This window comes from Ictidomys tridecemlineatus, chromosome 10, assembly GCF_052094955.1.
Source record: "Ictidomys tridecemlineatus isolate mIctTri1 chromosome 10, mIctTri1.hap1, whole genome shotgun sequence".
NCBI lineage: Eukaryota > Metazoa > Chordata > Mammalia > Rodentia > Sciuridae > Ictidomys > Ictidomys tridecemlineatus.
The window spans coordinates 138,214,294-138,238,909 of NC_135486.1; the positions used below are offsets into that span (position 1 = coordinate 138,214,294).

At 42.0% G+C, this 24,616-nt stretch overlaps 3 protein-coding genes across 10 annotated transcripts in view; 2 read left to right on the plus strand and 1 right to left on the minus strand.

Moving 5' to 3' along the window:
• On the plus strand, positions 1-15,742 carry Znf263 (zinc finger protein 263). Of its 4 annotated transcripts, none has more exons than XM_078024513.1 (6): positions 1-646; positions 1,631-1,811; positions 2,298-2,371; positions 2,647-2,773; positions 4,273-4,389; positions 15,121-15,742. In XM_078024513.1, exons 1-6 carry the CDS (start codon positions 260-262, stop codon positions 15,339-15,341), a joined length of 1,107 nt encoding a protein of 368 aa, XP_077880639.1. In that variant the 5' UTR covers positions 1-259; the 3' UTR covers positions 15,342-15,742. The 4 variants fall into 4 exon arrangements, with proteins under 4 accessions (XP_077880639.1, XP_005337809.1, XP_021590558.1 ...); XM_005337752.5 differs by lacking the exon at positions 15,121-15,742 and adding an exon at positions 4,901-6,918 and having other exon boundaries at positions 8-646; XM_021734883.3 differs by lacking the exon at positions 15,121-15,742 and adding an exon at positions 4,901-6,918 and having other exon boundaries at positions 8-646; positions 2,337-2,371.
• On the minus strand, positions 11,611-17,599 carry LOC101977874 (uncharacterized). Of its 3 annotated transcripts, none has more exons than XR_013427105.1 (3): positions 16,321-17,040; positions 15,864-16,068; positions 11,611-14,696 (listed from the first exon to the last, which is right to left on the minus strand). XR_013427105.1 is itself a non-coding variant. In XM_040277079.2 (3 exons), the coding sequence occupies exons 1-2, from the start codon at positions 17,526-17,528 to the stop codon at positions 16,578-16,580; spliced, it is 795 nt and encodes a 264-aa protein (XP_040133013.2). In that variant the 5' UTR covers positions 17,529-17,599; the 3' UTR covers positions 11,611-14,696; positions 16,419-16,577. The 3 variants fall into 3 exon arrangements, 1 of the variants encoding a protein (XP_040133013.2); XR_013427104.1 differs by lacking the exon at positions 15,864-16,068 and having other exon boundaries at positions 16,419-16,626; positions 16,798-17,032; XM_040277079.2 differs by lacking the exon at positions 15,864-16,068 and having other exon boundaries at positions 16,419-16,641; positions 16,798-17,599.
• Znf75a (zinc finger protein 75A) overlaps positions 17,093-24,616 on the plus strand; it is an 18,939-nt gene continuing 11,415 nt past the window's right edge. For all 3 annotated transcript variants that reach the window (XM_078024516.1, XM_078024514.1, XM_078024515.1), the window contains exons 1-7: positions 17,093-17,231; positions 18,897-19,412; positions 20,442-20,637; positions 21,252-21,278; positions 21,735-21,826; positions 22,620-22,746; positions 24,496-24,606. In XM_078024516.1, coding sequence (XP_077880642.1) covers positions 19,005-19,412; positions 20,442-20,637; positions 21,252-21,278; positions 21,735-21,826; positions 22,620-22,746; positions 24,496-24,606 — 961 coding nt within the window. In that variant the 5' untranslated portion in view covers positions 17,093-17,231; positions 18,897-19,004. The remainder of the gene's footprint in view (positions 17,232-18,896; positions 19,413-20,441; positions 20,638-21,251; positions 21,279-21,734; positions 21,827-22,619; positions 22,747-24,495; positions 24,607-24,616) is intronic.

Genomic DNA, 24,616 nt, shown 5'->3' on the forward strand with positions numbered 1-24,616 from the left:
AGGAGGGGCCGTTGGATTATGACGTATAACTCGCGCGCTGAAACTTCCGGCGTGGGAGCCGAGGACTCAGTCTTGCGTGGGTGTGTGAGGGGAGAAAAGCGGTGGAGCTGGGGACCCGCTGAGGTTAAGCTGGGGGCCTCCGCCAGGATTCGGAGATCCCAGCCCCTTGGCTTCTGCCCACGCCATTTATCCTTGCACCCGGCGCCGTCCAAGGCAGGCATAGCTGGTTTCGGGGCCAAGACGTTCTGGGGGAACCGCGATGGCGTCGGTCCCGGGCTCTCAGGAACGCGAAGGGCTGCTGATAGTGAAATTGGAGGAAGACTGCGCCTGGAGCCAGGAGCTGCCCCCGCCTGACCCAGGGCCTAGCCAAGAGGCCTCCCATCTCCGCTTCCGACGATTCCGCTTCCAAGAGGCCGCTGGTCCCCGGGAAGCGCTCAGCCGGCTCCAGGAGCTTTGCCATGGCTGGCTGCGGCCAGAGATGCGCACCAAGGAGCAGATTCTGGAGCTACTGGTGCTGGAACAGTTCTTGACCATCCTGCCCCAAGAGATACAGAGCAGGGTGCAGGAGCTGCATCCGGAGAGCGGCGAAGAGGCAGTGACCCTTGTGGAGGATATGCAGAGAGAGCTCGGGAGACTGAGGCAACAGGTGAGAGAAAGGGCTGTTTTATCCCCGGTTTGGCCCCGAGAACTAGGACATCTCCTTTGCCTAGTTCCCCAAATTTACTTGGTTGCTCTGGGTAGACCTTACATGGGGAAGAGGGGTTTTTGTGGTTTAGTCCAGAACATTCATTCTTAAGAATTTCCCCCTAGGAACATGGTGAGCAGTGAAAAGTACCCTTTTACCACACGAAGGCAGTGCCTTGGCAGTAGTTTGTTAGAGTGCCATGGTTCAAGTCCTCACTTTGCTGTTTACTAGCTTTGCGAATTTAGCAAATTATTTGATCTCTTTGGGCCTCAGTTTGCCCCCTGATAAAATACTTTTGGGGGCCATTTTGAGGGTAACAGGAGGAGTGGCATGTAAAGTTTTGATGACACTGATGGCTACCAGCGTATTATTATTATTATTACTTATTTTTTAGTTGTTGATGGACACAATATCTCTTTATTTTTATGTGATGCTGAGGATCAAACCCAGTGCCTCACACGTGAGGAGGGTGCTCTACCACTGAACTACAGTCCCAGCTTATTAATGTCTAGTACCCATTAGTTCTTGTTCTATTAGGGTGGACAGAGTGATGTCCTGCAGAGCTGGATGTCTGTTAATTGGAAAACAATTTGGCCTTGAGGCTCTGAGGTCCCTGCCACTCCCCCCATCAAACTTTAGCTTATCCAGTAGTGAGAAATAGGGCATCTAGAAAAGGTGAAGGAGAACAGAAGGAGCCACGTGAATAAAGAATGTGGGGAAGATGTACAGTGGGAATGGACACTGTCCTTCCCTCCTTTAGTCTTCCCTTCCCAATTTCACTGATGTACAAGGGATGCACATGCCTTTAGTGTAAACTGCCTTCTTTTGCCAAGTCCAAAGGGAATCTTCTGTAATTCTCTGTTGAAGACCTGCACTTAGAATCCTGTAGTGATGTCCCTTTCTGTCACCCTGTTGTGATGATGAGTGATGTGGGTTGGTTCCCAGGTCACAAACCAAGGGCGGGGAACAGAAGTACTTTTGGAGGAGCCTTTGCCTCTGGAAACAGCAGGAGAGTCACCGAGCTTCAAGCTGGAGCCAATGGAGACTGAGCGAAGCCCTGGCCCAAGGCTGCAGGAGCTGCTAGGCCCCAGCCCTAAAAGGGACCCCCAGGCTGTAAAGGACAGGGGTGAGGAACAGTCATCTGGGTAGGTGGGAGGGAGGAGGGGCTTTGGGATTGCCCCCCCCCCCCCATATTAGCAGAATGTAGCACAGGTGCCAAGGAAAAGGAATTTCTGAAGTGGAGGTTCTCAGATGTGTCTTGAAAGACCTAGAAGTGGGGTGTGGGTTCTGCTGGGTGTGGGAGAAAGAAGGGGAATCTCTTTGAACCCTTTTGTATGCAGGACAGGCAGTATAGAGCTAGATGAATGGTGTGGGAGGTTTGGAGTGCTGCTGACAGTGTGGAAGACTGCTAGCATTCCTTTACTCTGGCCCCATCATTCTGGATATCACTTTATTATGCCTGTTGCCACCTTTGGTTTAGTGTCAATCCTAAAAGCAAAATCTGGGTGTTCTGGAACACAAACTGTTTTGTAATAATGTGTGGGTTAACAAGATTTCTGGGTTGCCCCACATTTTGGAATGCCATTCTCATTGTGATTTCTATCACCTTCAGCATTATCTACTCCCTGGCTTTCTCTCTTTCCTCCTGAAGGGAACATGGAAGACAAGGAGATGACTGGGCCCCAGGTGATGTGGCAGTTCCCCTTGTTTCCCCCATCAGCACCCTCCTTCCTTCCCTGGAGTGTTCCTTTTGGGATAAGAAGGGGTCCTTTGGCCACTTGGAGGATCTTTCTCCCTAACCAAATGTGAAGCTTTCTCTGTCTCTACCCATCATGTATAGTTCTTTGACCTTTCTTCCTTGTGTGTCCTTGGCATCCCTGAGTTTTGCCCCTTTAATTCATGACTACACTCAAATTGTTCTTGGTGCATTTGGGGCTAAAAGAGATCTTGTGCTGTTTCAGTTGCCTGAAAGCATAGAGGATGTGGCCATGTACATCTCCCAGGAGGAGTGGGGTCACCAGGATCCTAATAAGAGAGTCCTCTCCAGGGACACGGTGCAGGAGAGTTATGAGAATGTGGACTCTTTGGGTAAGGACTTTCTTTCTTAGGGATGACAACTGCGGCATTTCTAACTGGGGTCTTGCCCCACGAACATGTACTCCAATTTTGCCAAGAAGCCTTCTCAGGAGACCTCCCTTTTTCTAAAGTTCCCCACATTAGGATTAGTTAGATATCTACCAAGTCGACAGTTGGCACTCTAATGGACAGCCCTGGACCTACGCTCTACTGCTGAACTCTCTACTAAGGCAGAAAGTTTGAATATAATATACTTCCATGGGCAGCACAAATTAAATCCAATGATTAGTGCCCACATCACACATATTCAGTTCCCCAGGATGCTAAGGAGGCCTCAATGTTCTTAATTCTTTGTAATTTTGAGATGCTTATTCTTCAGAGCTTGCTTGTTTCCTGTCCTCCATTAGTATTTCTAGGCTCCAAAGACAAAGCACTGGCATCAACATTGCAGCTTATTAGCCCTTGTAGTCTATAGAAATGCAGGGAAGTGAAGGGCCATGTGGAAATTTGGGGAAAAAAGCAGGTTAAATAATGCATAAATTATAATGCATCTATGTGTTGAACTATTGTGCAGAGATTAAAAATGATGCATATGAAATGACAAACTGATAGTTGGATTAGAAAGAGGATATACAGAAAATTATTATACAGTTTCCTCAACTTTTCTTTGAAGATGAAAATTTTTATAATAAAGCTGGAGGAAGTCTTAAACACAATTGTATAATTAGCTATATCGTAGCACACGCCAGTAGAAATCACACTGCAGTTTATTTTCATCTATCAGATTTGTATAAAAGAATCATAGTTTTTTGGACTCAGATACATTATTTCTGCAAAGGGCTTTTTACTGGCTTTTGTTTCTTTTCATTGGGACCAACTCCAGGTTTTTCATCACTTTTCCACTGCTCTGTTGCCCAAAATTGAACAAAGCTCTCCTTTAGTGAGTGCTAACTAGGAAGAGAAAAATCAGATAATTTGTTGGAATTGAAATTGTTTGGGTCCATGTTTGGAGTGAGGTTTTTGGTTTTATTTTTTAGCATAGCCCAGAAATAGCACATTTGGGTTTTAATCTCATCATCCTTTCAGAGCTGTGGGTCCTTTTCTCATTGTCATATTTTCTCCTTGGAGTTGTCAAGTCAAATCATATTTATATGTAAGAGTCAAGGTTCTTTTGATATGTTAAACTGATTTTTCAAAGAGCTAACCATCTTGAACATGTTAATTTTATTGTTGTTTTAATTTCAGAAGTGTACATTCTCATGGAAAAAAAAATCCCAAGTGTGTTGAAAGTCTTAAAACCAACCAAACAAAAAAATAGTCTCCTCTAATTTCTTTCTGTAGAGGTAACCACTGGGAATAGTTTAGTGTGTGTATTCCAAGTAAACGATGTCAGACTTGTTGAGCATTCATCTCCCCACTAAGAGCAGGGAATAAGGTTATCTTTTTACCCTTGCTTGGTAGAGGAGAGTGGTGATATAGCAATCTATTTTTTTTTTTTTCATTGTAAACAGAATCTCACATTCCCAGTCAGGAAGCCCTCAACACCCAGGTGGAACAAGGAGGAAAACCATGGGATCCCAGTGTCCAGAGTTGCAAGGAGGGTGTGAGCCCCAGAAGTGCAGCTCCAGGTAAGAAATGAAGGTGAACATCTACCCAGCAAGGCATCTTGAGGTTTAACACAAGATAGATGAAAGTTGGGTACAGGGCCTCCTACTACTGCTGGCATGGAGGTACATTGTTTGCTGTGTCTCCAGTGCTCACTTTCCATGCCTATGAGGCAAATGAGGAACCCAGGGTGCAGACTGAGGAAGCACACACTCTTAGGCTCACTTGGCCCATCCTAGCCTCACTCCAAATCAACCACTCCTGAAAGGCAGAAGCAAGAGGCCCCGTTGGAGGTGAGGTGGAGACCTTAAGAAGGGAATTCCAAGACTGGTCTGAGCTCTTGATTCATTGAGCATCTGCCCTATCCTTTATTCAGATGCTTTTCTAGAGTGCTGTACTTATAGGGAGAGGATGGGAAATGGAGGTAGAACTAGCCCTTTAGGGCCTCTGACCTGAAAGATAGTTAGAGACGTGGGGTTTTCTTTCCTCCAGTGTCAAAATAATATAGAGGTTTGGCTTTAATTTCTCTACCAGGGGAAGAGAAATTCGAGAACCCAGAAGGAAGTTCTCCATCTGTTTCCCTTGAGAACACCCATCCTCAGGTGCTGTTCCCTGGCCAGGCCAGAGGGGAAGTACCCTGGAGTCCAGAGCTGGGAAGACCTCATGACAGGGCAGAAGGGCATTGGGAACCTCCCCCAGAGGACAGAACAGAGCAGTCCTTAGCTGGAGCCACAGGTTGCAGAGAACTGGTGCGACCAAAGGAATTGCAGCCAAAGAAACTCCATCTATGTCCCTTGTGTGGCAAAAATTTCTCTAACAACTCAAACCTAATTAGGCACCAGAGAATACATGCAGCAGAAAAACTGTGTATGGGTGTGGAGTGTGGCGAAGTTTTTGGTGGGCATCCACACTTTATGTCACTACATAGAGCACACCTAGGAGAGGAGGCCCATAAATGCCTGGAATGTGGAAAATGCTTCAGTCAAAATACCCACCTGACCCGCCACCAGCGTACCCATACAGGTGAGAAACCTTATCAGTGCAGCGTCTGTGGAAAAAGCTTCTCTTGCAACTCTAACCTTCACAGGCACCAGAGGACACACACTGGGGAGAAGCCCTACAAGTGTCCAGAGTGTGGGGAGATCTTTGCTCATAGCTCCAACCTCCTTCGGCACCAGAGGATCCACACCGGAGAGAGACCCTATAAGTGTGCTGAGTGTGGGAAAAGTTTTTCTCGGAGTTCACACCTTGTTATTCATGAAAGAACCCATGAGAAAGAGAGACTTGACCCTTTTTCTGAGTGTGGGGAGGCCATGAGTGACAGTGCCCCCTTTCTTACAAACCATGGAGCCCACAGAGCTGAAAAGAAACTCTTTGAATGTTTGACTTGTGGGAAAAGCTTCCGGCAGGGAATGCACCTCACCAGACATCAGAGAACACACACAGGAGAGAAACCATATAAATGTACCCTTTGCGGGGAAAACTTCTCTCATAGATCCAACTTAATCAGGCACCAGAGAATTCACACAGGTGAAAAACCCTATACCTGTCATGAGTGTGGAGACAGTTTCTCTCACAGCTCTAATCGGATTCGTCACTTGAGAACCCATACAGGTGAAAGACCGTATAAATGTTCTGAATGTGGAGAAAGCTTCTCTCGGAGTTCACGCCTTATGAGTCATCAGAGAACTCACACCGGTTAAGGACAGTGGGACTTCTCTTAGCCCCGGAATCAGTGGCATATTCAGAGGTCATACCAAGAGCCCAGCTGGCTAAATGACCTGTCTTCCAGGTAGTTAATGTAAAGAGAATATGAGGCTCATTTAGAGGGAGGTGCAGAGGCAGCAGAATATTAGCTTCACACTAAAAAGGAGTTCAGTCTGCAGTAGTAAGGATATAAGTCTTTGAAGTGACCTGCTCTGGGTCACTTTTTGTCTGAAGGTGCACCCACTTTCTTGGTGCATTTAACCAAGGTGTGGTTTGGGTGCCTTACTGTGTCCATTTTTAACCCCAAAACTTTGGGAATCTGTGATCTTTTTCTACTCCTCACTTTGGAGTCAGTAGGAGTGTTTGGGCTCTTGGGAATGTTTGAGAGTACAGAAGAGTGGCCAAGTCTCCTAGGAAACCAGTGGAGGTCAAACAAACCTGGTTGTAGGTTGCAGCTCTCTTGAAGGCTCTGTCTAAAAAGCTGAGGGCAGTCTTGGTCAACCACCACAGTGCAGTGGTGGAAGGAGTGTCCATCGGCAGACCACATAAGCAAGTATGACTGGAGACAAAAAGGAACCAGAGGTTTGAGAGAAATTCTGAGGTAGAACTTGCAGGTAAGCCCAAAAATTGGCAGATGAAATGGGTGAGTGATTACTCCACCCTTTGCAGAGATTGAAACCTTCCCTCGCCTTTGTCAAAAAAAGAAAAGAAAAAAAAAATACAGAGCTCTGGAGTCTTGTTCCTGGACGGAGGGTTCCATCAAAGTGGATCCTACAGAAGTTAGGGATTATGTTTTCCCTGTTGAAAATGTTTGAATGGTAATAAATATCTTTGGGAAACATGAATGTGTGTGAATCTTGATTAAGGGCCTTTGTCTTAACCTCAGTGTTGATCTTTATCCAGCCTCTTCTCAGAGGCCCAGCTTTCTTCTTGTGGACTTCCTGGGTTGGTCAGAAAAGTTTTGACAAAGGTGGCAGCATATAGGCTGCGGGAAGGTGTGGGCTTGATGGGTTCTGGGCTGGATTCCACCGACTAACAAGGTCAAGCTGAATGGCTGCTTGGTCTCCCAAAGTTGTTTTCTTTTTGTTGCACAGCACTGAAAATGTTTTCCATTCTTTGTTAAGAAAGTTTATATTCTTAGGCTGAGGCTGTAGCACATGTGAGGCACTGGGTTCCATCCTCAGCACCACATAAAAATAAATGAAGATAACTGTGTCTGTCTACAACTAAAATATTTTTTTAAAAATTATAATTTTATAAAGTAGCTTGAGGCAAGTTAGGCTTTTCAAAAGACAGGATAAATGGGATATTTGGCTCTTGTAGCTGGTTCCTAGGAAGGAAGCTAAGATGGTCCTGATGTTACTGAGTAATTGATCATTAAAGGTGGGAAAATACAGGGAGGGGAACATTATTAGGGGAAATCATGTATTAGAATGAGAATAGGAATTCTAGGAGTGTGCATCTATAGGAAAGAGTACCAGCAGTTACTCTGGGAGTTATCAGAAGGACTTATATGGCCCTGAAGGAAGGTATAGAACTAGCTGTTCTCTGGGAGAAAAAAAAAAAATGATGGAACAATCTGTTAGCAATTGACTATCAAATAAATATCACTCTTAAGTGATGGGAATAACTGTGTCCCTTCTCACTTTATCAGTCTTGCCTCAGCCCAGCCTCAGTGTGAGTTTTCCCTTGGTTTCCCCCCTCTTCTTACCTGTTCTCGCTCCCCCTCCCTCCCTCCCTCCCTCCCTCTTTCTCTTTTTTTCTTTGTACCAGGGATTGAACCCAGGGGTGCTTAGCCACTGAGCCATATCTCCAGCCCTATTTTTGTATTTTTTTTTTTTTTTATAGACAGGGTCTCACTGAGTTTATTAGGGCCTTGCTGAATTGCTAAGGCTGGTTTTAGATTCATAATCCTCCTGCCTCAGCCTCCTGAGCTGCTGGGATTACAGGCATGTGCCACCACACCTGGCTTTTCATTGGTTTTCGGAGCCAATTTTTAAATATGTGTTTCTTACTAATCTCCCTTTTGCTTATGTATCTTGTTAACGGGAAGAGAGCAGTGGTAGTGTTGTGATTGAGGGACATTGGACAGGGTGAGGATTAGAGAAGTTAATGTAGGATCTACAGCAGATGGAGTCCAGTGGAGCAGGGCAGGGCTGATATGGCTTCTGATGACATGAATTCAGTGGTGTGAAGCTTGTGTTAAGGCTAAGCAAGCTGTTTAAGATGGCAGCTTACATGGATTGTACAATTCATTCCTGTCCTCATATTTATGTACATATACACACACATATACACACATGATATCCATGTATATAATATAGAATCACCATGCAGATCTTATGATTTTGTTCAACTAATGTTGCTTTACTTAGAGTCTGAAGCTAGAATAATGAGGGCTTCTTTTCCTCCCCTAGGTGTTCACCCCAAGATTAAAAGGCTTTCCATTGGGACTCTTCACCCAATCTCCAGTCTAGCTCCCCTTCTAGCAAACTGTACATGTAACTCAGCTTTGTTTTAATGAGATGATGTCACACAAAATATTATATATGAAACAGCACAGTGCCTGGCATGCAGAAGATATTCATATTCGGTTCATAAAAGATTTCAGACAGATCTTCCAGTTAAAGTTCTTAGTTTGTCACTGAGGCACCTTGAATGCTCCAAAAGATTGTCAGAAATCACAAGCATCCAAATCTGCTTCAAGATAATTTTACACTATAGTTACCTGGTATTGACCAATGGAACAGAATTTGTGATTACTCTCAAAAATGAGTATGAGTCCTGGTCATTCAATTCTGGGAATTTATTGCCATTGAAAAAAATAAAGATATTTACACAAAATACCCCAATTAGAAGAACTAGAGAGCTAAGCAATATCCTCAAGTGCCATTCTCAATTTCTTCCAAAAACCTATGGTTTGAAAAGTCCTCAAAGGAGGGAAAACAAATTAGGGACAAATTTTAAAATCAAAGTCAACCTTCCAAATGTCATAGGTCTCCCAACCTCCAGTAGGCTTAAAAGAACCATAAAAGCAAGCCTAAATTGAGTGAAAAGAAGTACACAGTGGCATGTTTAATTTTTCTGTAAGTTCTGGGTAATAGATAATTTAAAATTACTGAATTTACACGATAAGAATATATCAGCAGTAACTACTTTTTTTTTTTTAACCCAGTAGTACTCTACCAGTGAACCACACCACCACCACACTTTTTAAAATAATTTTTTTGTTGTTGTATATGGATACAGTATCTTTATTTTTGTGTGGTGCTGAGGATCAAACTCAGTGCCTCACATGTGCTAGGCAAGTGCTCTACCACTGAGTCTGACATCCCCACCATTTAAAAATCTATTTTTAGATGGTCTCAGTTGCCATGGCTGGCTTCAAACTCTCCATCCTCCTGCCTCAGCCTCCCATGTGCCACCCTGCCTGCTTAAAATAACTAATTAAAATAAAGGACTCCACTCAGAATAACAACAATACTACCTAGGAATAACAGTAAAATAGATGAAGACTCAACTATAAAAACTATACACGTACCATTCAAATAGAAGTAAGTTTAAATTCTTATCAAACTAATTAGTTTAAATTTGCATAAATTCCAGAGGGAACTGATGTGTGTTTGGAGGAGGCTTGAACAGTTTAATGCCGAAGTTGATTTGAAAGAATAAGTAAGAACTGCTTAAACATTTCTGAAGATAGTAAGTGGGTACTTGCCTTATATTAAAAGTCTCACCTGGGCACTGTGGCACATCCTGTAATCCCAGTAGTTCGTGAGGTTGAGGCAGGAGGATCTCGAGTTCAAAGCCAGCTCAGCAAAAGTAAGGTGCTAAGCAACTCTGTGAGACCCTGTCTCTAAATAAAATACAAAATAGGGCTGAGGATGTGGCTCCAATGGTCAAGTGCCCCTGAGTTTAATCTCCAATACCCCCCAAACAACAACAACAACAACAACAAAAAACAGTCTGATTAAAATGGTAAGGTAATAGAGCAAGAGTAGATACCAGCACTACATTTAATCGTTAATTTTACACTATAGTTACCTGGTATTGACCAATGGAACAGAATATAAATCTCAAGAAACAGACCCTATGAGAAAGGAAATATTAAAAGCTAATAAGGACTTAATTATCTTGGCAAAACTTGTTATTTGCAAATATCAATCTAAATGCTCACCTGACATCTTGTGCTAAAATGGGGAACAGTAAAATGTGCCAATCTTTTATTATAAAATTAACAAAAACTAATAGCAATATTTAATGCTAGGATTGGTGCCCAGGAGGTACTTTCAAACTCTGGGCCTGAACATGAAAATACCTTTCTTTAAAAAAAAAAAAAAAAATCACACTCTTTGACTTGGTTTAAATTAAAAAAAAAAAAAATTAAGAGATGGAGTCTTGCTATGTTGCCCAGCTGGCCCTAAGCCCAAGTTGTCGGGACTGCAGGCATGTACTACTAACTCAGCTCAGAAGCTTAATTTCTAAAAACCTTCCTTAAAATAATCACTTGGATTTTTCTACAAAAAGGTGTTCACCATTTTACTTACTTCAAAAAATAAGAAACAAACACTTAACAGGAGAATGGTTCATTCAGTGATATGATATATCACATGGTGGAATAGTAATTAACCATCATGTTTGAGGTTTGTGAAGAGATTTTAATGACATGGGGGAAATTTTCAAATAGCAAAATAAAGTCTGAGCTTTGGCATTAAATAGAATTTAAATCTCATTTATAAGCTTCTGTGGCCTTATCAAGTTACCTAGCTTCTATTTGTTTCCTTACCTATTTAAAAAGGGATCAGAATATACACTTCTACTTTCTAAGCCTTGGAGAGCATAGTCAGATTATGAGTATAAAGATTATGTAAATCTACGTATATACAATCCTATATACTCAACAAATGTTAATCCAATGCATAAAGTGTTAAGATATAATATTTTTACACAGCAACCTTCTAATTAAAAAATGACACCCAAGTTTTAAAAGGATATTATTGGTCAATAGGACTGGGTATTTTCTTTTTATATACCTTCAATAATCAGCATGTTACTTTAACTAAGAGGAAAATAAACACTAAATAAGTGGTAAGAGTTAAAAAAGAAGAGTGTGGCATACTATTAAATTAGAAGCCAAATCTAGCTTTATCTTTGTAAAGGTAAGAATTAGTCTGCATACAGCTTCTTTGCTTGAGGCTGGGAATACGTGAGTTTTTGGTTTGTTTTTGGTGCTGCAGATTGAACCTAGATCCTTGTACATGGTAAACATGTGCTCTGCTACTGAGCTACACAATTGAATATAAATTAGTGCTTTTCCTTATAGCCATTTTATCTGGGACCGTAATTCCTCATTATTCAGGTCTTATATATTTTTTAATTTTTTAGTTGTAGTTGGACACCATACCTTTATTTTATTTATTTTTACATGGTGCTGAGGATTGAACCCAGGGCCTTGCATATGCTAGGCAAGCACTCCACCGCTGAGCCACAACCCCAGCCCCAGGTCCTATCTTAAATAGAAAATAATAATATATTCATACATTTAAAGAAACGAAAGTTTATTATTTTCAAACTGTATAGTTTATAACCAATATGTAAATGAACACTGATATGCAAAATAATGTCAGTTAATAAAAACAATGACAATTACAGTAGGCTTACATCAAACATGATCATGTAACTGCAGAAATCTTTAAACACAAAAATTTAATGATTAGAACCAGAAGTTGAGGGCATATTAAAGGTATCCTTAATATTATGAGGCCTAGGTGTCAAAAAACTACCAATTCTTGAATGGATTCTACTCTGGAACTGTTTCCTGACTACTTCTTGTTGCATCTCTTTCAGTGTGGAATGAAACCTTTGAAATTCAGGTGTGGCATCCACAAAGTCAAGAAGGTAGTCCAAACTCTCTCTCACAGCAGATAACTTAAATTCAGTAGCCTGCTTCTCAATTCCTTCTCTTTGGGCAACTCCCTTTGTAATTCTACCTTTAGTTTTTGGAGGACAACCCTTTTCTTCATCAACTCCATTTAACCACACCTTATCATCATCTACCTTAGTTTTTAACTCACCACATTTTTCAAGAATCTCTCTGTAATCTCTACTTTCTAAGCCTTGGAGAGCATAGTCAGGTTCCTTTTTGTAAAGAAGATTTTCCCAGGCATTTACTATGGTTATTTGCTTTACTTCATCCCAACTTCTTGCCCAGTTAAAAACTGCATTTTTTATATTATAGATTTTAATCTTGGAAATCCCGTTTTCCCCTTTATCTTGCTCATCTTCACTTTCTTCAAAAATTACCAGACTCTCTTCAAGTTGCTTCCATCTATAAAGTCGTTTGCAGCTCAAGGTCACACCCTGATTCATTGGTTGGATCAAAGTTGAAGAGTTATGAGGAAAGAACATACATTTTATTCGACCATCCTCACTGGTTAGTGATTCAGCAGAAGGGTGAGCTGGGGAACTGTCCAGAAGTAACAATGCCCTGACATCCTCTTCATGGAATCTTAGGACATTAATTTGAAAATGCCGAACCTCAGGAACAAAGTTTTGAAAGAACCATTCTGAAAACAATTCCCTGGTGAACCAAGCATCTTTACTAGGTTTATATATCACAGGTAATGAACTTGTGTCCTCTCTCACACTTTTGGGCAGCTTTAATTTGCCAATAATAATTGATTTTAACTTATGAGTTCCATCTGCATTTGCACATAAAAGGGCAGACAACCGTTCTTTGTTTATTTTCCTCCCTGGCAGGCAGATATCTTTTCTACTTGCCTGAGTGTTTTCTGGCATTGACTTCCAAAAGAGGTCAGTCTCATCCCCACTGTATACCTGAGCTAGATGCAGTTTCTCCTCTTTGATTATCAAGGACAGTTTTTGTCTAAATGGCTCAACATTTTCTGAAGCTGAACTTACAATCTGTTCTCCACATACTTTTCGGTTCCCAATTGCATGCCTATTTCGAAATCTAAAAAGCCAACCAGTGCTGGCTTTGAAGTCTGTTCGTCCAAAACATTGTGCAAATCTCTCTGCAGCAGCCTGAAGCTCCACGCCTCTAACAGGGACACCAGCTGAGCGTTTCTGTTGGTACCACATGTATACAGCATCATCTACATCACTATATTTAGCTCCTGTTGTCCTCTTTCTCTTTTCAGCTCCTACTAATGGCATGTCCTGTTTCAGTACAAAATCCAAAATCAATTTCTTATTCTTTTTAATGTCATAAAATGTTGACTTACTGATTCCAAATTCATCCATTACATTTTTAAGAGATCGTCCAGCTTCAATCCTGCTGAGAACCTTCATTTTTTCCTCCAAATTCAATGTTGTATATTTCCCTCTCTTATTCATAGTGATTTTGATTTCAAACAGCCAAAAAAATAAAAGGGAAATAGTTTACTGAATTGGGAAAAACATTTTAAAATAACAAAAAGCTAGTGGAGAGTCCTGGAAGGTTGCGGCATTTGTATTGGAGGGTAATGGGCTGAAAGGAATAAGGGCTCATGATTGAAGTGTCAGTCTTACATACTCTCAAAATTGCCACTACCAAAGACACAGGAAATAGGTTTTTGGAACCACATTGTTTTCTCTCCCTGATAGGGGTACCTGCATATATTCTCTAATTCTCTAAGAGGAAAAGGGACAAAATGAAGAGTAGAGGCATTGAGAGACATGTGCTCATAAGAACAGAACCAGGTGGATTAAATCTGTAATACAAAGTTGATGCTTGAGAAAGGAGTATGAAAAACTCAAAGGTAATGACAGGGTTATCTTGTATAGCAGAGATGCAGTATGGCTTCTTCCAAAATGACCTGGTTTTACCTCACTGCTGGAACAGAAAACTGTGCTCATGTTGCTCTGTATGAAGCCTTCACTGGGCAACAGTTCATCTACCTGTATAGACCCCAAGCCTCAAGGACCCTGACACTGGAACACCTGAAGAGCTAGAGCTTGGGGACATTTATATAGAATTTCTAAGTGAAGAAAAATCAGTAGGTTCTGTTGCACATCTGAATGAAATTCAATCTTTACTGTATTCAATATAGCAGTCTCAAACTCAGCTTTAACCTGAGTGTGAATTTTGTTGCCAAGATTATATGTAAACAATTTGTTTGTAGCACTTTTTCACTCTCAGGTCTTCTTTCTTGGGTATATAAGATGTATTCTCAATTATTCTTTTTCATTGAAAAGGTTCCACATTTGGGATATCAAGCTTCAGAATCATGGAAATTCTCAGAGCTAAATCTGAAGTTTTACAAATACTTAACCATAGTTAAAAAAAAAAAAAGTCTATCATTTCACTTTTTTTCCTGTTTACTTTAGGATGTCAACATACTTTTCATATTTCTCTTCAGTATAGATTTTACTTAATTTGCACCAAGAATCAATTGTCTGAAGAATTCAAAAGATTGCTCTAATGGTATTTCTGATCAGTTGCTTCTCATAGTTCCTTCTGTTGCCAAACTTTTATATACTCTCAGATAATCCTTTCAGGAGCTCCTGGTGCTGCCCAAAGCCATTGCAGGTCTTGAGAAATGTTCTACTCTAATTCCATGGTTTCCATTCCAGAAACAATTTCATAAGAAACAAAAACTGCCACTTGTATCCACTCCAGGTGCTATGAAGAAAAAAATATGTCAGAAATGAGGAGAATGATTAGTATTTGTTCTTTTTCCTTCCCATTACATCAGAGCCTGACTGCCCCATTTATTCCCTAACTATATAGATTTCTCAAGTCTCTCATCTAAAAACCCTGAAGAGTCAGAGCAAGTCTTTCTCAAACATTTGTTGCTAGAAATGCCAACTCTTGAGTTACAGAACACTAAGAAAATCATGAAAGAATATATTTAGATGGTAGAGCCAATGACAGGCTAAAATCAAGCAACTACTAAGTGGTAACTATTATAAAAGATAAAAGAATATGTTGTTTGTTAGCCAATAGTAGCACCATTATCTCTAGTCAATTACCCAGAAAAAACACTGTCCGCTATGGCAGTTGCAGATATCCCAAAATTAATTCATTGTATTTTGTTGTTTCCTAGCCGTACATTCATCACTTCTAAAAGAGTGCACAAGCAGGGAGAGATGCATCAAGAGCCAGAGAACTTTTATGGGCTCAACAGGAAGGGTAAGCAACTGTGGCACCAAACTTCACACAGTGAAAAGCATCAGTGGCCCTCATTTGCCTATTCATCATTTTGCTTTGTTTCCTCCTTCTCTCCACAGTTTCTCTTTCCCCCTTCTTCTCCCTTTAACCAACTAATGAGATATAAGGGCACTGCTGGAATAAGTTTCCGTTATTCAACTTAATAAGTTCTAGTTAAATGTTCGGCATTAGGCGAGGTGATGAGATTCTCAAAGCTAAGAATGAAAGTTATGAAAGGCTGAGAACCATACTTACTTTTTAAAGAATTAATTCTCAACCTCATTAAGATCTAAGGAAATGAACCTTCTTTGATACATATCCAAATGATTGAGGCTAATGCTCATTACCTTGTTTAATCTCATTTAAAAAGGTTCAAGATCTGGGGCTGGGGTTACAGCTCAGTGGTAGAGCACTTGCCTCACACCTGTGAGGCACTGGGTTTGATCCTTAGCACCACATAAAAGCAAATAAATAAATTATTGTATTCATCTACAACTAAATATATATATGTGTATGTGTGGGTGTGTATGCGTGTGTATTTTTTTTTCAAGATCTCTGCCTCAGATGATTATAATAACATGCTGTTCCCAAACAGAAGTAGTATAATGGCCCCCGTCTTCATTCTGACTTTAAACTTACCTCTGGTTGAACTGCCCTAGAAAGATGTGCCATCAAAAACCCTCCAACTGGAGCTCTGTTATTGATTTTCTCAAATGCAATAAGATCCATATAAGTCTTTAAAAAAAACACAACAAACTACTTCTGAAACTCTCCCTCTAAACACAGCCTGACTCTGTGAAAATGTACTTCCCATCTTTTATTCTAACTTTTTCAGCTTTCAAGCCTCCTCTTTTTTTTTTTTTTTTTTTTTTTTTTTTTTTATATATATTTTTTTTTTAAGAGAGAGTGAGAGAGAAGGGGGGACAGAGAGAGAGAGAGAGAGAGAGAGAGAATTTTAACACTTATTTATTTTTTCTTAGTTCTCGGCGGACACAACATCTTTGTTGGTATGTGGTGCTGCTGAGGATCGAACCCGGGCCGCACGCATGCTAGGCGAGCGCGCTACCGCTTGAGCCACATCCCCAGCCCCTCAAGCCTCCTCTTGAACTTTTTTGTACAAGTGTCCCCACTCTGCTGTGGGCAAAATCCCTCAAGGCCTTTTATAATTTCCCCCAACTCCAAATCAACTTTCACCTCCTTGGAGTTCTCACTAGTGATGTTGCTGAAGTTGCTTCGGCCCTCCGGGTTTCTCGCGGACTCCATCGCCGGCTGCACACAGTTCACCGAGCAGGCAACCTCTGACTGGCACAGGCTGACACTGTGAACGCTGGGGAACCTCCCGCGCGATTCTGTCTAGTGCAGAGCTCCGGCACTGCCAGGACCAGACCAAAGGCCCAGAGCCCTGCGGGGAGGCAAGCTGTGGGGAGGCAAGCTGCGGGGAGCGGCAGAGCCCGGAGGCCCGCGGAGCCGGAGCTACCTGCCTCACGAGCAAACAGCGCCCCCAGCCGCGGGGCAGGCGCCGCACGGCCCTTCCAGAAAGCCTTGCGGACACGTGGGGTGCGCCCGGTCCTACCTGCAGGAGCTGCCTGCTCTCCAGGAGCCCTCAGCGACGGCCGGGGCATGCGTGCCAGGCAGGGCGGCGAGGGCGGGCCCTGAGGGCTCGGGACCCTGTCGGTTCGGAAGCGTCGACAGTTCCCGGTGCCACAGGGCAGGCAGCCGCCCCTCCCGAGCGCCGTGAGCGCGGGCGCGCGGGCGCGCGGCCGTGGGGCACATCAACGCGAGGGAGGGGAGTGGCTGCACGTCATTTCCGCTTCCCGCCGCGCGCGGCTCAGGGACCACAACTAAGTCGCTGCGGGTGGGCGTCTTCTCCAACGAAGGCCCGGAGGGTGTGCGCGGCTTTCGGCCGCCCGCGCGCCTGCATCGGGGCGGACGGAGCGCCGGGATCCGTAGGGCGGCGGTGGCTCGCTTGAGCCTGGGGCAGCTGGAAGCAGAGCGGAGCCGAGCGAGGTAACCGAGGAGCTGCCATCCCGAGAACGGGTGTTCTGTAGGTGGCGGCATCCGGCCCTGGCGGCCAGAGCCTGCGACGGGTACGGCCCGGGCGAGGCCACCGCCCGGCTCTGAAAGCTTTCCTGGCGTCCTTTGCGTGGGAGCGGGCCTCAGCGGGGCTAGCTGGGGCGTGTGCAGCTGAATCCGGAAGGCTTCCCGCTGGGGCGCGGGAGGGTCGGCGGCACCTCCAGCAGCAGTTTCTGCCCAGGCCAGAGGAGGACGAGCCCGGGCTCCGCAGCCGGGACGGCTAGGTAGCATGCTTCACTGGGGGCTTTTCTTTGAATGCCTGTGGCATTTCGGCAGAGCTTTTCTTAGCCTCCCCTAGAGATCTAAATAACCCTCGAAGAAATGAGTTGCAGAGGGTCACGCCCCCCCCATCACCAACTCCCCTTCTCCCCCCCCCCTTTTTTTTTTTTTTTTAAGTTTTGGGTGAAAGAATTCCTCCACGCAAGACACTTCCCTGGGAGAGTTCCACTTTATTACAAAAGGCTATGGGCTTATATAGATCTAAGGAGAGATGGCAGGGCTTAGGTAAATGAGGGTCACTCGTTTATTGGTAAGTTCTTCCAGATGTCAGTTCTGGAGCCCACGAAATTAGTTCTTATTGGGGCTAAGGTTTACTGCCCACGAGATTTTAAATTGGCGCTGGCAGGAAAGGCAGAGGCAGGAAGAGAAGCTTCTCAGGCGCCGTGTTGGGGTTTTTTTCTGGGTGTAGCTGCCATTATACCTTTTCCCAACATTGGGGATTGAACCCAGGGGTGCTCGACCATTGAGCTACATCCCAGCTCTTATTTATTTTGAGACAGCGTCTCAGTAAGTTGCTAAGGCTGACTTCAAACTTACAATCCTCTTGCCTCTACTTGTGGGAATATGGGCATGTGCCATCACGTCTGCTCTTTTTCAAAAACTGGATAATTTGTAAATAAAAGCCAGCTGTGTGGGGGGGTTTCTAGGTTAAAAATTCATTTAAATCATTTGCATAGCATCCTGTGTATGTCTTGCAAAAAAAAAAATAATGAGCATTTAGTTGATTAGTTGGGAAATGCTTTTGGAGAAGAATATGGCTACCTTTCCCCTTAATTATTTTCCTCTTATTTTGGTTTCCTTCTCTTAAGCTCTCCTGCTATCATCCGTACAATGGAAAGGGCACTATCAACTGTTCCATGAAGTGAAGACTTCTATCTTCACAAATAAATGAAGGTCATTAGAAGTTATACCCCCTTACTAAAGACAGACTGGGTTGACCTGTTAAAATTTAAGAGGAACTCAATCTCTCCTAATCTGATTTTCTCTTATTCTTCACTTGTGAGAAACATGAGCTAGGAAGCACACCAATTGTCCTTAGGATAATCCTAAACCAGTAGATGCCAATTTTCTCAACTACCAACCTTTCTTGAGTTGTTAATAAAAAAAAGGCAGCAGTGTTATTTGACATTTATCTTCTCTGAGCTGGGTTGTGCTTTGAGTAATAGAAAAGGAGAGAAGTAAAGAACCTGGCTATTGATTTTTAAAGGGAAGGTAGGAAAAGGACCTTTTCTATCCATTTTCCTCAATAAATAGCAAGTATTAAGGTTTGTGTGACTTTCTTATTGACATATACTTTTTTTCTGCCCTCAACATCTGTAGGAAGAAGATACTTACATTGATTTTTATACCAGAGCAGACGGGCCTAATTTATCAAAGGTGGCACCAGCAGGGTGCCAAACACAGGAGCAAAACTGGTGCTAGGGCAGAATGATGATGGTAGATCTGAAGGTGGTTGAGCAATTGGACCCTCAGATCAAAACTCTGTGGGAGACTAAGGAGCCTGTGACACAGAGCTCCAATCAAAGTAAGAAATCTGCACAGACAGACAGTCTGGATCCCAAGAGTTCTTGCTGGCATTTCCGGAACTTCCATTATCCCAAAAGAGCTGGACCCCGTGAAGCTGTCATCCAGCTTCAGGAATTATGCCGTCTGTGGTTAAGACCAGAGATTCACTCAAAGGAGGAAATCTTGGAATTGCTGGTGCTAGAGCAGTTCCTGACCATTCTGCCCAGGGAGATGCAGGCCTGGATGCAGAAACACCATCCACAGAGCGTTGAGGAGGCTGTTGACTTGGTGGAACACTTACAAAGGGAATCTGGTCAAAGGAGGAATGGGGTGAGAAGGAAGATTTCTAACATGTATAGTGAAATAGGATGAGGGTGGATATAATAGGGATGGGGGAAGTTAATTGAGAAATGATGAGTTAGTTCTACTGTATTGTGTTTTTAAGGCATTTACGTTGGGACTTGAAATCATAAGCACTCAGGAAAGGAAAAGTCCACTAGTTCCATAGATCACAGCAGGGATTTCCTTGACTTTACAGAAAAAAATAATTGAATTTTGCTCTTTTTTGGAGTCGTGATTAATGGGGTGATCTTGCCTGAGGAGACAGAACCTGAATTCTTAGAAACAAATAAAAGCCAATAAGGTGAGTGAGGGTAGATCCAAAATAGGGAGGATGCCTAGAGATCAAAGGAGAGCAAGGATAATAAAGGAGGAATTCAAACAACTAGGGGAAACTGCATAGGGAAAGAAGAAAATAGAGAAGAGGGAAGCAAAAATTTGGAAAGAAGGAAAATCCCAACAGAATAGCTACAAGAAGAAAGACATTGAGGGATAGTTGCTTCCCTACCTTAAGGGGGTCTCCATTACCCTTCCTTTGTGGCTTGTTCTTGGCTTTGCTGGTGAGTGAGAAAAAAGGGTATACCCTTGGCAGGTGCCTAACACCTGCTGACCTTAGACCTACTAGGAAGTTTACAGGGCAGGACTTTTGGTATCAATCATCTGGGTGTGGGACCCGTTCTTCCTCTCTCATTTTCTTTAATTTATTCACTTTCCCTATGAAAACCTCCCTAGTTATGGGGTAAATGTGATTGATAGGAAAACTTTTATTTAATTCCTTAGAGAAAATGAGAAGATAGGAAATCACCCAGGAAAGGATCTAAGGCAAAGGAAAAAGCCAGACCAAGTCAATATAAGAATAGGTTCAGTGCTCAACCTTGGTAGTGGCCTGAGGTAGATTTGTATGCAAAGGTTGCTGTTTTGTTTCAAGCTTATAGTTTGGAGTGTACATTTGTTGCACCTTCTGTTCCACTTCCCAACCAAAAGAAGTTCTGCAGTAACAAGGATGGGGATTATTTCTAGGTTGAAATCCATGAGCTGGGAAAGGAGCCAGTACTTTTGGGAGAAACAGCAGAGGTCCCAGGCTTAAAGGTGAAGCCAGCAGAGTCTCAATCAGAAGGCAAGTCTCAGGATGAAGAACTTCCGAATACATACCAGGGTATACAAGAACATCTGAGCAGGAGTATTTGTAAAGAAACGGAGTCTGTATTTGAGAGTGGTAAGGAATTTCATGATAATTTCTGAGAAATGTGATAGTAATTTGTTAAGCCAAAATGTTGTGGTCATATTTTGGGTACCCAGTTCCGTTGATCTCTGAAAGCACTCATGATTAGCAGTTATGATGTCCTTTCATACAGTGGCAAAGGTGGGGCTTGGCCTGGGGTGTAGAAACATTCAAACCACAAAACCCTGGTAATAACACTATGAACTCCATTCCTTAGAAAAGTGGAGAGAGGGAAAAGAAACAAAGCAGGAAGGTTTGGGGCCACTCATTCATAAAATTCAAAAAGAATTACAATCAGAAATGGACTTTTAGCCTCTGGGCACAGTGGCACACAACGGTAATCCCACAGCTTGGGAGGCTGAGACAGGAGGATTGTGAGTTCAAAGCCAGCCTCAGCAAAGAGCCAGGCACTAAGCAACTCAGTGAGACCCTGTCTCTAAATAAAATAAAAAAAGGGTCGGAATGTGGCTCGGTGGTCAAGTACCCCTGAGTTCAATACTTGGTACCAAAAAAAGGGTGGGGGTGCTTTTTTTTTTTTTTTTTTTTTTTTTTTTTAAGAGAGAGTGAGAGAGAGAGAGAGAGAATTTTTTTAATATTTTTTTTTTTAGTTCTCGACGGACACAACATCTTTGTTGGTATGTGGTGCTGAGGATCGAACTCGGGTCGCACGCATGGCAGGCGAGCACGCTACCGCTTGAGCCACATGGGTGGGGGTGCTTTAAGCAAAAGCAAATGGTCTGTTAGTGGCAGAATGTGAAGACAATTATTGCACCAGGAAAAAAATAATAAAAGACAAGTTAATTTCTTGTATACAGGAGTCCCTGAGTGCTTCATTTTGAAATATTTTTAATTATTGCCTAACTCAGAACAATTTATGCATGAACGGAAAATGAAAGGGATTTTATTAATTTCTCATGACTAAGTTAACAGTCAACTGGGGAACTAGTTCTAAGAATTTGGTAGGTACTTGGTTCTTATTTATGAGAAGCCACTCTGTCACCACAGCACTTGTAAAGAGGATCTGTATTTCAGAAATGAACTCAAGAGGTTTATAGACGAGAAATTTCCTCTGGCTCTTTTTCCACCCACAGATGTACTTGCTCAGCAGAGTATAGTCTTTTCTGAACAGAAAAACACCAAAGACTGGACATTGGCACCTGATCTTGTCTTGTCTGAATCCCAGGTGAGTTTTGTTTTTTAGCTGTTTAGAGTTGCCTTTTCCTGCTATCCATTATTCATACTGTCCAAGTATGTTAGATCCAGTCTTTGTCACTTGGGGTACCTCTTAGGCTGTTTGCCAATCCTTTCACCCATTTCTGGCTTCTTTCTTTTTATAATGCAGTCAGGTGTTGCATGATGGTGGGGATACTTTCTGAGAAATGTGTCATTAAACAACTCTGTCATTGTGCAAACATCATAAATGGTGCTTACACATCCCTAGATCATGTAAGTCACTTATTCAGTGAGACCTGTTGATTGAGTCAAGAGACATGGTAAGTACAAGATGTATGAAGCTGCTGCTATCACAACATTGGGATACTGTTTTCTAGTAAACTTTTTTTTTCCCAGTATACCAGGAGTATACTCCTAATAATTAAAAATATGATAAATACATAAACCAATAACTTAAAAAATAAATGTTTTTAAGTAATATGTACTGTACATTACTGTGTGTTATACTTTTGTACAACTAGTAGCCCAGAAGGTTTATTTATACCAGAATCACTACAAACACATAAGAAAGGCATTGTTCCATGATGTCATTAAGCAATAGAAAATTTCTAGCTTCATTATAATGTTACAGAATGACCTTCATATGTGTGGCCTATTGACCAAAACGTTCTTATGTGGCACATAACTATAATCATGTACTGTTAATTCCTTCATAGCCTGGCCTACCGTACAGTTCTTATCTAGGTGTTTGGGCTGCTTCTGTAGTAATGTAAGTACTAAACTAAGTCCATTATTTTCCTTAGAGCTTGTTGACATTTGAAGAAGTAGCCATGTATTTTTCCCAGGAAGAATGGGAGTTATTGGATCCCACTCAGAAGGCTCTCTACAATGATGTAATGCAGGAAAACTATGAGACTGTCATCTCGCTAGGTAAAGATTTTTCCTCCTATGTGTAGAAGTCAAGTAACCTGACTCATTCTTGGCTTACTAAGAATGAAATCCCATGAGATTTCTCAATAGCTGGTTGGTTCTCAACTAGATGGTGTGGGGAGGGAGAAGTTGTGTCCCTTACATGTGGGAGCTTTTCCTAAATGTACATGCAAATTTCTTATCATGCATAGAATTCTTGATCCATTTCCTTTTTTTAATCCCAAATCTGCTCTTACACATCTTTCCCATCTTGGCAAAAGATTATCTAGATGGTTCAAGCAAAAAAAAAAAAACCCCAAATAGTTATCCTTTAATTTTGCCATCATATCCCATTAGTAACCCATAAGCAAGTTGTCTTAGCTCCACTTTATTATGTACTGACTTCACCTATGACTCAACCTCTTGAACTCTGTTAGCATCCTCATCTAAGGCAGCATCATCTCAAACCAGATAGCTTTCTAACTCTGTTGCCTTGCCTCTACTCTTGCCCTCCCACTATCTGTTTATCACACAATGACCAGAGTGATCTTTTAAGAATTTCTTTGGATTATAATATTTTATTGCTTCAGAATTATGCAGTGATTTCTTAAATTCAAAATAAGTTCATTATCCTTATCAGAGCACTCAGACTCTCCATGATCTGGCCTTGCTTCCTGCCACAAGTACCTTTGCTTAATCCTCTTTAGCCACATTGGTTTTCCTGTTGTTTCTTGATTTTGCATACTTATTTCTGCTTCCCTTTCTCCTCTGCTTGGCACACTTTTCTACCATGTTGTAAAATTCTGAACTTTTATGTTTCTGCTCAAGCAATACTTTGTAAAAGAATGCTTCCCAGAGTAGAATCATAAGACTGTTTTGTAACGTCTTCAGTGTTCTTCAAAACATTTATTGCTTCTTGACATTCTTTGGCTTGTTTTATTTACTCACTTGCTTTACTAGTAGAATATAAGCTTTCTAAAATCAGGACATTGAGCTTCTTTACCACTATAGCTCCAGCCCATAGAGCATCATATCCACTCAATAAATAAATAAATAAAAACAAGATATTAACTTATTTTTGGTACTGAGGATTGAACCCAGGACCTTGTGCTTGCAAAGCACATGCTATACCCTGGAGTTAAATCCACAGTTCCAATAAATATTTCTTGAAAGAATGAATGATATATAGTTCTCATACTGGCCAAACTATTTAGAAAAGGTCTACCAAGTGCTCTTGGTTCATTTCTTCTACCTGAATGTAGAACTGTGAACTATAAGAGGGGTAGAAATCCATCCTTATCCATGGCTTGGTGCTAAATAAGTAAATCTAAATAAACAGTTATAAATATGACAGCAGTTACTTGTGGATATGATACTAACCTTACAGACTTTCATATTGGCTCCACTATACATGGTCTTATCCAGTATGAATTTTCTTAAGGAGTTATTAAGACCAGCCTGTATTTCTTGTAACCTCTGGAATTTGGTTCCCTTTTGGTTGAACAGAGTGTATTCTTGGTAACAGAAGAGGGAAAATGTACACTGGGTTTCTATTCCCTATATCCTTTTCATTGATCTACCTTGGGGTTTATTTCTTAGCCTCTGCTTGCACATCCATCCATGAATGCAGTATGATATAGTGTAAACATGATACTAGATCTGGGGTAACAAAGTGTAGAATTGTCTTTTTGTCTTCCTGAGTAGTCTGAAATTAGTAGATCAATTCATTGTGAAGTTGAAGTCTTTGACCTCATTTTTCCCATTTCACAGCATTATTTGTGCTCCCCAAACCCAAAGTGATCTCCCGTCTAGAGCACGGGGAAGAGCCATGGGTTCAAGGATCCTCAGAGTTTAAAGACTATCCCAGAGAGTCTCCTACAGGTAAATATAC